Here is a 13,384-nt window from a genome sequence, read left to right on the forward strand (position 1 = left end):
GAGGTATAATATATAATAATATATGCAAGTTCCACTTTTTAAAATTAAATTATAGTGGAAAAAACAAACTTTTCTACAATATTCAAATTTTTTAAGATGCATCTGTAAGTTTTAAGCTTAAATGCTCGAGTAGTTTTTGCTGCATTGTTACCTGGTTTAACAACTCGGTGTGGAAGTCAAGATTCTAAGATCAGCTTCATAAAACTGCACTTTCCTGCGAATTGGGTATTTCAAATGGTGGTGGTGAGTCCATGATTATGACTTTAGCCCATCGCCCAGAAAGTCGTGAGTTAAAATCCTGGCACCACCAAGTCACCTCTGTTTGAGTCTTCCTTAACCCTCGTGCTCTCACTGGCGATAAAAGCATCTGCCCAAAATGAGCAAATCTAAATGAAAATTTGTGTTAAACTGAGTTTTGGATCATATCTTTAATTAATCAAGCACTCTTTAAAGAAATAAACAAAATAAAATTCTGTATGCTGCCATGCTACAGGGTGTTCAATAAGTCGGGAAACAATGGACATTGAACTACATGATTTTGTATTCAAATACAATTTTTTAAAAACATTTTCCAGTTCAGGTGAAAAATGTCCTTAACATTGGATGAAATGATAGAGATAGGCCTTCTTGGTATTCTCCTTGTATTAGTCGTGTCCACCTATGAGATGCATGCACAAATGACTTAAGAGAAAACATCCACAGGCAGTGATCTAAAACATGGTTTATTGTGCAAAATATACAGGTATATCGAATGCCTTCGCTAAACACTTGGCCGTAAAGATTTCAAATGGACCAAAAGAATGATAGTCCATACAATGCATTTTTTTTTTTTTTTTTTTTACATTCATTGAAATATGAACAGTCCCAGAGTCATTTTTGAGTCTGATGTACATCCTACCCAAAATGTGAGTTCACCGATTTTTGTGCAAGATGTCCATCATTTGTTGTGGTGAAATACAGGTAAGCAGAATGTGTTCTTGCCTGAAGCGCTCTCCGTGTAGACGACGAGCCTCCCTGGCACGTTCCTCGCATCGAAATCGAATAACAGCCTCACCAATTCCGTTGCCGTTTTCGTCCTTGAGCAACTCGATGTCCTCTTCGCTGACGTCATGCATGCCGAAAAAGGCTTTCACTTCCGGTTTCCTCACAGCAGCAGGGAAATTCCGCGCGTAGATGCAAGACAAAACCGGGCGAGTTTGTGTGCTGCACGGACGTGCCCTTTCTGAGTCAGTACATCTGTTCTGAGACATTAGGTCCCTCATTTTTTCCTTGGTAATGGAGGAGACGTCAATTATTTGTGAGCCAACTGCAATGCCATTCATGTTCATGGCTGAGGTATATTCCTCTGGCTCTGTAAATATTATAAAGGCAGTAGATGTTCGTTCCTTCCACTTGTCTAGTAGATGCAGGATTTTACTGTTTGGTATGTCATGACATGAGAACAGGCCCCTTATCTCAGTCTTGGTAACAGTTTTAGGAAGGTTCTTCACCATGACACAGTACTCCGTGTCAAAGGATGGCGATTTAGAGCGGCGCCGTTTTGGCGATCCCAAAAATAAGCAGGGACTTTTCGCCGGAGGATTCCTGTGCAAGCTGCCCTCTGGAGAGAATTTGACCTCCTCTGAGAATGTGGAGCGTGGGAGATTTTCACGATGCTCCATGGCATTTTCCCACATTCTCTCATGTGCCAGTCTAACCTCGACATGGAAGTCCCTCAGGCTACTACGGCTGGATTTCAGGCCCTCCTTGGCATCCTTAAAACTAGACATCTTGACTAGACAACACTGGTCCTCGCCTTGTAAAGTATCGGTTATTACATCCACCACTTCGAGTCCATCAAGGAACTGGCAGACTTCATCTCTCGTGATTGTATTCGGAAGTCCGTAAAGACGAAGATAACCCGGTTTGCAGGAGTTTGCCTCTCTTACTCCCTCATGTTTCGTCTCCACACGATGTATCGTTGGTTCTGTAACAATTACCTGATTGTTAACAGGTGGTGTTCGCTTTCCTACTGAACTCTTTTTGATTGCATCCTTACCCGATTTGGGTAGATTTTCTAATTGAGAAGTAATAACTGGTGGTGACTGATCTTGGTTCACGTGGTTGTTAGATTGCAATCCTTCAACTCTAGCCGCTACATTCAGTCGAGTGCAATATTCTGTTGGGTTTGTTGTTGCTGCTGTTGTCTGAGGCACAGGTTCACTTTCAGTAGGAGCACGTTTCCGTTTCCTCAAACTCAACACCATTTTGTGCTTAAGCTCGGTCATGCTGCTTTTATGAAGGCTAACAGTCGACCCTCTGAGTTGTTTTCCAGAACACAGCATGGCCAACTGTCCAGCTCTCTCGCTACTGAATATAATAAAAGCTTCACCCATCTTGCCCCCAATGATATGGACACCTCCTTCAAGGATAGGTAAGCCATGGAAGAACCTGCGAATGTCTTCAGATCCTGCTTCAATAGTCAGTCCCTGCAAACGCAGTACTACTATCACCATGTCTGAATGGCTAAGAGAAGACAAAACACAAAGCAAACATTTATAGGCAATTCAACATAAACAGCTGGTGTAAATGTCACAAAAGCCCACGGGGGGGCGGGAAATCCCAGTCTTGATTAAATTCGTCGAGAAAGGGAAAAAAATCCCTCACAACTCCCGCGCTTTTTCTTTCTGTCTCTTCGTCAGGAGTTGAAAGAGAAACAGAAGTCCAACGAAGTAGGGGGAAAACAGTCATATCGTCTCGTTAAACAACTTACCTTTCACGATTTCGTGAAAGACGGAACTAACGTTTGGTCTAATTCGTAATAATTATTTCACTTGGCGGGGCAGGAAAAAAGGAGCACCGTTCACGTGCGCACTTAAACCCCGACGTTACTCCAGCACTAGCGACGGTGCGTTCTGCCTACAACTTTTCAAGGGTGGAGTAAAGACTTTGCCTACACCGGAAGAGGCTGGGTTTACTTACTCACGTGGTTTCCGTTTGCGCTTACTGCACCATGGCGACGGGGACGCTAAAGTTACCCGAGCTGATTCACGGATACTTTTTCGTTTTCCTGTTAAATTCAAACCCGATTTATTGCCAACAGTTTTCTATTTCTTCTTCGCAACCGTCGGATTGTGGGGTCCAAAATTATTTTGATATTTCAAGCTTGACTTGTATGAAATGTGGACCGAACCAAGTCAGCAGTACATCAGGTAAGTCCAGCTAGCGATGCTACACCAGCTCTTTTCTGAGGTTCATCCCAAATAGCTCCGAGTCCCTGTAGAAGTCCAATATGTAAGTTATGAAATAACGTCGTCTGTAGTCTAGTTAGTGTGCTATTTATCTGACAGGTCGCTATTTGGGGTTCAGTCTCAGTCAATGGCGCTGGCTAGACAGCTATCTGTTAGTTTGTTGGATAGTTTACATCTGATTGCTTTGCTAGGCATGGTAGCAATAGCTAACCGTTAACTACATAACCTTAATAATCTGATTTATACAGGCAAAAAAAAAATGCATATGGGTATTTTTTGATGAACACAGGAAGCAAACTGAAAGTTTGTCTGCTTTATTTGAACAGTGAGAGACAGAATAACAACAAGAAAATCCAGAAAAACGCATGTAAAAAATGTTATAAATTGATTTGCATTTTAATGAGGTATTTGACCCCCTCTCAATCAGAAAGATTTCTGGCTCCCAGGTGTCTTTTATACAGGTAACGAGCTGAGATTAGGAGCACACTCATAAAGGGAGTGCTCCTAATCGCAGTTTGTTAGCTGTATAAAAGACACCTGTCCACAGAAGCAATCAATCAATCAGATTCCAAACTCTCCACCATGGCCAAGACCAAAGAGTTCTCCAAGGACGTCAGGGACAAGATTGTAGACCTACACAAGTCTGGAATGGGCTACAAGACCATTGCCAAGCAGCTTGTTGAGAAGGTGACAACAGTTGGTGCGATTATTCGCAAATGGAAGAAACACAAATGAACTGTCAATCTCCCTCGGCCTGGGGCTCCATGCAAGATCTCACCTCGTGGAGTTGCGATGATCATGAGAACAGTGAGGAATCCACCCAGAACTACACGGGAGGATCTTGTCAATGATCTCAAGGCAGCTGGGACCATAGGCACCAAGAAAACAATTGGTAACACACTACGCCGTGAAGGACTGAAATCATGCAGCACGCGCAAGGTCCGCTGCTCAAGAAAGCACATATACATGCCCGTCTGAAGTTTGCCAATGAACATCTGAATGATTCAGAGGACAACTGGGTGAAAGTGTTGTGGTCAGATGAGACCAAAATGGAGCTCTTTGGCATCAACTCAACTCGCCGTGTTTGGAGGAGGAGGAATGACCCCAAGAACACCATCCCCACCGTCAAACATGGAGGTGGAAACATTATGGGGGTTTTACACCTTTGGGGGGCTTTTTTTCTGCTAAGGGGACAGGACAACTTCACCGCATCAAAGGGACGATGGACGGGGCCATGTACCGTCAAATCTTGGGTGAGAACCTCCTTCCCTCAGCCAGGGCATTGAAAATGGGTCGTGGATGGGTATTCCAGCATGACAATGACCCAAAACACACGGCCAAGGCAACAAAGGAGTGGCTCAAGAAGAAGCACATTAAGGTCCTGGAGTGGCCTAGCCAGTCTCCAGACCTTAATCCCATACAAAATCTGTGGAGGGAGCTGAAGGTTCGAGTTGCCAAACGTCAGCCTCGAAACCTTAATGACTTGGAGAAGATCTGCAAAGAGGAGTGGGACAAAATCCCTCCTGAGATGTGTGCAAACCTGGTGGCCAACTACAAGAAACGTCTGACCTCTGTGATTGCCAACAAGGGTTTTGCCACCAAGTACTAAGTCATGTTTTGCAGAGGGGTAAAATACTTATTTCCCTCATTAAAATGCAAATCAATGTATAACATTTTTGACATGTGTTTTTCTGATTTTTTTTTTTTGTTGTTATTCTGTCTCTCACTGTTCAAATAAATCTACCATTAAAATTATAGAGTGATCAATTCTTTGTCAGTGGGAAAACGTACAAAATCAGCAGGGGATCAAATACTTTTTTTCCCCTCACTGTACATTTACGGGATTTGACAGATGCCTTTATCCAGGGCGACTTACATTTATCTCATTTATACAACTGAGCAGTTGAGGGTTACGGGCCTTGCTCAAGGGTCCAGCAGTGGCAGCTTGGCAGTGCTGGGATTTTGAATTCACAACCTTCTGATCAATAGTCCAATGTCTTAACCAATGTCTTGGTCAACTACTACTGATTACTGATTGGTTGCTGGGAATAATGGTTTACAGAAGTGCAACTTAGAGTTTTTAGATCTGTAGTTCTGTGCTTTGTTCCGAAACGGGGACTTAAAATGATAGAATGTTGTATTTTCTCCTTGGTTTGGTCCTTTTTTGACAAAGCAACGTTTCAAAACGTACCAAAATGTGTGTATGCAAGTCACATGTAAGTAAACTGTCTTCTCATTGGTCACAATGCACCTGTTTATGTTCTGGGGTTCTGCCCATTGTGGTCATCCATCAAAATGGATAGATAGCAGCTCTAAGAGCTTATTCTTTTTAGCTGTAGCTGCTATAATTTATCAGTTTGAGTGGGAATCAATGTTTCACAGAGCGATTAAAGCCTTGAGATGCTTGCTAAAAACCTTGTAAACCTTGCTGTTTTTATCAGTTTTTGAATTTTGTTCAGAAATAGGTTCATCAGACCAAATTTCAATGGTTTTACCGTGTCTTTGGTCCAAGTTTGGTCCAAACCACGATTCATGTTGCGAGCCGATAGTAAAACAAACACACTTTTTACGTAATGAAGTTCCCAACGTGCATTGCTATACAGGTTGGTTCGTTTGTCTAATTGCTTTCACACCCCAAGTGGATAAAAATAAAGTTGCAAAAGAGGTCTAAAAAGTTGCCAAATCTAGTAACAAATTCAGCGAGTTGGCAACACTGGTTAGACTCTGAAACACACATAAAAATCAGTTATTTTTGTCAATATATTGCAGCATATTGTGTAATACTATGTACTCTCTACAACAGGTTTGAGCTGTGAGTGTCAGACGGGTTTCAAGGTCCTGAGCAGCAACGGAGGATTCATTACCTGCCAAAAGTGCACAGACACCAAACCGGTATGAGCTCATATGTTTAAGAGCAAGCAAACTAGAAGAGCACATCAGTGGTCCTAAATGACCAGCGTCAAGCACAATTGCACTGATACACCTGATTAAAGGCCCGTTCACACCAAGAACGATAACTATAAAGATAACCATAACGATAACTATATTAGTGTCCACACCAACACACGATATCATTCTGTTTATTCTAAGCACGTGTTGCAGTTATGTTGTCTGCTGCTTTAAATGCTCAAGCTCTTTAAAGCAGGATGGATTCTGATTGGCTGTCAATGTTTTTATCGTTCATGGTTTTGAAAGTGATCCCAACAATATCGTTTCTCTGTGCCGTTTATCGTTATAGTCGTGGTGTGGATTCTGCTTTTTGTTTATATTTTAGAACGATTTTTAGAACTATGTCTTCATCCATATCTTGGTGTGAACGGGCCTTAAACCAAGTCCCCCTCTATGCAGAACCAAAAGTCTTTTTCCTGTCTCCCTATCTGGATTTTCCCATATTATTCCTTTTATGGCTTTTTGGAGTCCCCTTATTTTCCTTTCTTGACTTTTTGACTTCACCTTATCTTCGTTTGTCAGCCATTTGGATTCCCCTTGTATTCCAATTTCGCCTCATTCCCCTTATTTTTGCGCCTCTTCCTCCTGGCATATACAAAAATCCCATTGGCCCTTGTTCGGTATTCCCATGTAAGGCATCAACCTGTGTGGATCTAAGCGCGTTGTTTCTCTGGATCACTCCTCTTGCTGTGGGTGAGTTTTTCCCTCTTATTATTGATGTTAAAACATATTGTGTTTGTGTTATATTTTGTTGGTGTCAAGCCTATTCGTGTTTATGCTAGTGTGAGCTAAGTGCTTCTTAGTACGATTATATTTCTACACTGTGTTCTTATTGTTTTTTTCTTTTTCTATCAGGCGCCCGGCACCCTTCTACTACTGGCCCTTCTTTTGCTCGTCAGCTCAACTTTTCTGGCCTGGAACTATACCTACATCACCAGCTGGCACATTTGGCAGTGGACTTAACTGCCCTATTCGTGTAACTCTGCTCTTCCTCAATAGAGTTGTGCAGGGGTGACGTCATTTTGTACCGGAACCTGTAAGTTAGCATCACACTGCTTCCCTCGACAAAAACCCAATAGGATTTTCACATAGACTTTTGGAATATCGCAAAAAATAAGCTCTGTGATCAACAAAAGTTTAGAATAATAACACGTTCTGTCCGTCAAGGTAATTTTCATAAATGAACACAACTTTTATGACTTTTGAAGCCTAAATACAATCGGCAGAAATAAAAAACTAACAGTATGCTATAAACGAACTACACCAGGGTCGCTCGACAACGTCACCATCACCAAGCTTCCAACAAGTTTTCCAAACTTGACTTAAAATCATTTTTCATAATACGGATTTACTCTGTTGGAGATAAAAGGTAATGTTGATATTGTAGGGGTCCACTCACTGGTCCAACGACGGTATCCAATGACGTGGTAGAAGGATTCCCGTGTGCTTCTGTCTTTTTTAAGCTATGTGAATACATTTAGATTATTAAATTTGTCATTCTAATTCTCTTAAATTAAATCTGACTCCGATTATAAAGACCTCAATGTTGTATTTATTTCTTAGTTATTTGTATTTTGATACTTTTGATCTACATTTGATTAATTCTAGTTTATTCTATGCTTTAAATTGTGCTCATTCGTTCGGGTTCCATGGCAAGTCTCGCGGCGGTCATGTACGCGGATCTCACGGTCACAAACTCACCAGTCTTGGTCATTAGCCAGAGGTAATTGTCTAATATTATTTAGACGACCGACCCATGCTTGCCCTTTCCTAAATAGTACTTTATTTAGTCCCCTTTGCTATAGTAATGTTATTTCTAGTCAGAGGTCATGACCACTAAAATCTACAAAGATAGACCAATAATATCTGAGTAAAATTAGCTTTATATAATCATGCCATAGTTTCCTATGTACACATTAACTAGAAGAATATTACAGTAATCAGAGTTTTAGACTTCATCCTATTTAGACTTGGTCGATCAACTTTATGTTGTCATAAAGGGAAATTTCCTACCGAGCCTGTACACTTATGTTAATGCAAAAATGTTAGCCTGAACGCTAAAATCTCAGTTGGTGTGCCCCAGTGCTCCACCTAAACCTGGATTTTAGCCTGTACTAACCTAGTTGCAGATTTGCTGTAACAAGGACTTAACGTAATCTACTAGAGACAATAATTTCAGAATAATTCAGAATATAATCAAGTCTAATAATTTATTTAACCAGGTATGAAAACATCCAAACCCAATACTACCATTGATAACAATAAGAAAGAATTACATTCAACATTACATTACAGTGTAATTCAAAACATAATAATACAACATAAGAGAGTCAAAATGTACATACCTGGTGGAGAAAAACTACACACAATGATCGTGAGGAAGATCTGTCTACAGATTCCCTGAATCTTTGGCCAGCTCTCTCCTAAATACCCAGATGCTCTGTGGGCCACCAAATGGTGCAGTTTGTGATTATAATTTGATGTTTGCGGAAGGATGTACCTTATTTACATAGAGGAGGTAATTTGAGTGAGGGACCTTGGGAGGATATGCCTTTAATGGCATGCAATATTTTTATTTCAACTGGTATTGAGAGAATGAGACCATATTTTCATGTCGCACTGAGGCCCTTTTTATAATACAGTAAACCTGTATAATCTACATCTTTTTTTGCATTAAAACATGCTATGTAATGCATATAGACCTAGGGTGTGTTTAAGATGATCTCAGTACAGAGAAAGAAAAGGGTGTGGGAAGAGAGGAAGTGAGGATCTTTCAGGCTCCACTCAGCATGATGTGCTATCTATCTCAAGTGAGGATGCTACTTCTGTGGGAGAAAGATCGAGTGTTCATTCTCGTAGTAGTCCTTTGTCCTCAGAGAGTAGTTCTCTCAAGGTTCAGACATCTTGGCACCAGCCTTACAGTTTAAACAGTAAACAAGAAATGTATTTTCGTTGACTCTGGGTATTCTGCTAAAGCTAGCGGCATCGCATTACATTTAATGTCCCAGACAATGTCTGTAGTCCAATTTAGCAACCACCTTTTTCAATACACATAAAAGCTTTTTTTTTTTTAAAAAAATCATGCGTGGGGTATTACTGGTGTATTTTATAAAATAAAATAAAACATGAAAATATTTTGAGCTTGTGTTCACCACAGACAATTATTTCAGGCTTTTAAACAAAATCTCATTCAAAAAACCCATTGACTTGTGGACGATGGAACCGGAAGGGTTAAAATGCTAACTCTATTCGGGTTTTGCATACAAAATGACGTCATCCCTGCACCACTCTATTCCTCCAGCATTTCCCCCTCCCTTTTCGTATCCAGCCAGCTGTGACTGTATCACATGCCTCCAGTCAAACTGAGGCTAATTTTACCTCTACAGCCCTACCAATCTTATTCAGTAATCAATAAACTATACCTGTGTTCCCCATCCTAGACTTGTGTGTTCATTTTTATGCAAATTTATACCCACATCATCCACCTTGGTTATGGATTATCATGACTAATGCTTATCATTTGATTACCTAGTTTCGTAGGTGTGATGTACAGTTAATTGTCTTGGAAGCGAAATTACATATTAGGTCTGGGCAAAATGAAAATACAATACTGATACTGTGATTATATTTCATTTATTCATTTACATTTATTCACTTAGCAGATGCTTTTATCCAAAGCGACTTACAAATGAGTACGACTTACAAATATTTCGTTCTGATTGGGCTGAGTCAAGTGTTGTTCATTTAAACGCTCAGAGTCTGATCATAACTTGAGATGATTCACAGTCCAACCCACAAAATCCAATATGACAGTAGAAGTGGTGATGGTAGATCACTCCATGTAAAAGAACCAGGTGAGTCACACATTGACAGGCAGTTATGACACTAGATTGAGTGTAAGTACACAGCCAAGTGATGCTTTCACTGATGCATTTACAAGGTATTGCTCTAAGAGATTTCAGTGTAAGAATTTGAATAGATCTTTATATAGAGAAACAATTCAGTTAGAATCTCAACAACAATGAATGTGATTATAGTTTCACACTCCATATTCTTGGTATTACATTTGTATATTAACATTACACTGCATGTTTCTTAGAATCATGTGAAAATCATAAGGCAAGGTGTCTGGCATTATTACTATATTTACTTGCTATGACAAGTCATTGGAAGGCAACACCAGTTTTATATCAATTGTTTCATTTTCATTATTAAATACTTGCCATTTAGCAAATGTTGAATAAAAAAATCCTATAATAATACAGAATCAGTGCTTTATTGGCATCTTGCCCTCAGCAAAACTACATATTGTTATGCATATATTAAAATACTTCAACACACACAATCCCCCTGCAGATCAGACTTTATAATTCACTAATAAGTTACAGTTTATCAGGTGTGTGAATTACAACTGATCTTAAACTTTGTCTTTACTACATTCTGGGAGTCTATAATGTTGTCATGTCTGTAAACTGAAAGTATAGTAGAGAATCCATTAAACTCAAGAAATCAAAGTGCACCACAGCAGGAAACATAAAAATGATTGACTTATTGGAAGCTTCTTGTGCACATTGTACTCTGATTATGATAGAGATATTTTCCAATAACTTGTTGCCTTTATAAATGCTAAAAACTTTGTTGGTATCTTCTGAGGGGGATGTTCACTATTAATCTGTATATAATGAATAGTGATGTTTTTTAAGTGTTCACACTGGTAAGTCATTTGTGACCTTTATGCAGTGGAATGTGAGTGTTATCACCACAGAATGATGAACAAACTGTGCATTGTATGCCCGTTGTTAGATATTCACATATTTCCCAACTGTGTAATGTTGAGAATAGTGCCAGAACTGGAACCGAAAACATCTAGACTAGTTTGTTATCATATCATACACTGAATACAGTTGTCACATTGTTTGGTAGGCTGTTACGCGGGATGGATATGAATGTATCAGATGTCCAGGCGGACTGGGGGAGGATGGGAAATGCAAGTGTCCTGAAGACAGTGTTCTTGGTGAGTTTTTGTTTTTTTGTTTTACAGCTTTTTATAACAACAATATTAATAGTAGTAATAATAATAATAATTAAGGATGCATCAATATTGATACTGCTGTCCCTCTGATAGCGTTTACATTTACTCATACCATGTGAATCACATGGTGTGATACTACGTAATGTAAGTTTAGTGTACACTGTCATGCTAATGAAGAGATTACAAAAATGGCATTGATCTGGACTTATTTTAGAATTAATTATTAAAATCAAAGCCAATTTGACTGCAAAAAAAGGAAAGAGGAGCTCAGTATTATGGGTAGATTTCTTTCATGACTTGATTTGGTCCATGACTTGGTGGCACAGTAAATTCTAATAAATACCAGAGTATTTCATTTCAATACTCTGTTGAGGAGTGTGTAATTATTTGGATTTTCTCTTATGTTCGAGTTCTCTTTTTTGCTCCATTCTCTTTATTACAGACTATCATTTACCAGGAAATGTAGTCTGTACTGAGCGTGTTCTGTTCTGACATGGCATGTTTCAGATAAGTTGCATGTAGCATGTACAAAGGAAGATGTTTATTGCATGAAGTACTTCCAATTCAACACAGAAATGACAAAGAAAGACAAAAATTTGCATCTACCTAAGAATATAAAGGAGCTGAAAATATTGTGCATGGAGGACCAAGATCTGTCCTCCTCTAGAACTCTATAACTAGTGTGTCTTTGGATCTTCCAGCAAAAAAGGTTCAATGGCCACAGAATCAAGCTTTTGACATGGCCATCCCGGAGGCCTAAACCCCATTGAAAACCTGTGGGGTGAGAAGAACAGGAGAGTCCACAAGAGAGGAGATAGGATCATGGAGGATCTGGAGAGATTCTGTATTCTCCAGTCTCATAAGTATTTGGATACTATTTTAAAAATTATTTAATATATTTCCACTGGAAATATCCACTTCAAATTTGCATGCATGATGTATTTTGATATGCATACAAATATGAAAAAAAAACATATGTATTCATGAGCATAAATAAAGATTTTTTTTAATTGATCAGGAAAAACAAAATGGGTGTATATTTGGACACCATAGATAACCAACATTAGTATTTTGTTGCAAAGCTGTTGTTGGTAAATTACAGCCGTGTGACATCTATGATAAGATGTAATTAGTTTTTTTGTAGGATTGTGGTTCAATTTTTTCCCATTCCTCTTGGCAAATCGTCTTAAATTCCTCAAGGTTACAAGTGTCCCTTTGATGGACAATCTGGAGAAATTGGTACTACAGTGTATATAAAAAGTCTCCATACCCCTGTTAAAATGGCAGTTTTTTTCTGATGTAAAAAAACAAACAAACATTCAACTAAGCTTAACCATGTCCGAATCCTTTTCACCTTTATTGTGAAATTGCAATCAAAATCAAATGAAAAACAATCACAAATGTTTTAGGGAAAACCGCTGTTCCTATAGGATGTTCCTGACATCTTCTTGGTAACATCTAACTGGACAAGTCATGAGCTGCGAAGAACTTACAAAGCAAGAACGGGATTTCATTGTTGAAAAAGATCAATTAGCAGAGGGTTACAAAAATGTCCAAGGCAGTGGATGTAACATGGAACACTGTAAAGACAATAATGAACAAGTGAAGTAAATATGGAATGACAGTGGCACTACTAAGAGCAGGACATCCCTCTAAAATGTATGAGAAGATCAGGAGAAAACTGGTCAGGGAGGCTGCCAATAGGCCTACAGAAACATTAAAATAAATACAGCAATTTCTGGCAAGTACTGGTTGCTCCCTACATATGACAACAATCTCCCGAATTCTACATATGTCTGGGTTCTAGTGTAGGGTGGCAAGACAGAAGCCTTTTTTAAGAAAAAATGCAGCCAAGCCCTGCTAGCGTTCGCAAAAAAAATACATCCAAACTGCCAAAACCATATGGAATAATGTGTTATGGTCTGATGAGACCATAAAAACATATTGACCATAATATAAAAAGTTACGTTTGGTGCAAAACCCCCCCACAGCACATCACCAAAAGAACACCATCCCCATGGTGAAGCATTGAGGCTGCAGCATGATGCGTTGTGGCTTCTTTTCTTCAGCTAGAACTGGGGCTTTAATCAGCGTGGAGGGAATAATGAATAGCTCCAAATACCAGTCAATTTTGGTACAAAACATTAAGTTTTCTGCTAAAACACTTAAGATG

General features: G+C 39.3%; 2 protein-coding genes across 2 annotated transcripts in view; one reads left to right on the forward strand and one right to left on the reverse strand.

The window, feature by feature from the left end:
• Nucleotides 1-709: 709 nt before the first annotated feature.
• rbm12ba (RNA binding motif protein 12Ba) lies at nt 710-2,887 on the reverse strand. The gene is made up of 2 exons (XM_017453224.3): nt 2,753-2,887; nt 710-2,505 (listed from the first exon to the last, which is right to left on the reverse strand). Exon 2 carries the CDS (start codon nt 2,493-2,495, stop codon nt 912-914), a length of 1,584 nt encoding a protein of 527 aa, XP_017308713.1. The 5' UTR covers nt 2,496-2,505; nt 2,753-2,887; the 3' UTR covers nt 710-911.
• An 11-nt stretch (nt 2,888-2,898) lies between these two features.
• Nucleotides 2,899-13,384, forward strand: part of tmem67 (transmembrane protein 67) — a 40,467-nt gene continuing 29,981 nt past the window's right edge. Inside the window, exons 1-3 of the mRNA XM_017453222.3 lie at nt 2,899-3,191; nt 6,034-6,122; nt 11,103-11,193. Of these exons, the coding sequence (XP_017308711.1) occupies nt 2,993-3,191; nt 6,034-6,122; nt 11,103-11,193 (379 nt within the window). The 5' untranslated portion in view covers nt 2,899-2,992. The remainder of the gene's footprint in view (nt 3,192-6,033; nt 6,123-11,102; nt 11,194-13,384) is intronic.

The sequence above is a fragment of the Ictalurus punctatus genome, chromosome 23 (genome assembly GCF_001660625.3).
Source record: "Ictalurus punctatus breed USDA103 chromosome 23, Coco_2.0, whole genome shotgun sequence".
Taxonomy (NCBI): domain Eukaryota; kingdom Metazoa; phylum Chordata; class Actinopteri; order Siluriformes; family Ictaluridae; genus Ictalurus; species Ictalurus punctatus.

Coding starts and splice junctions, on each gene's coding strand:
- rbm12ba (XM_017453224.3), bottom strand. CDS start 2,495: ATGGTGATAGTAGTACTGCGTTTGCAGGGACTGACTATTGAAGCAGGA.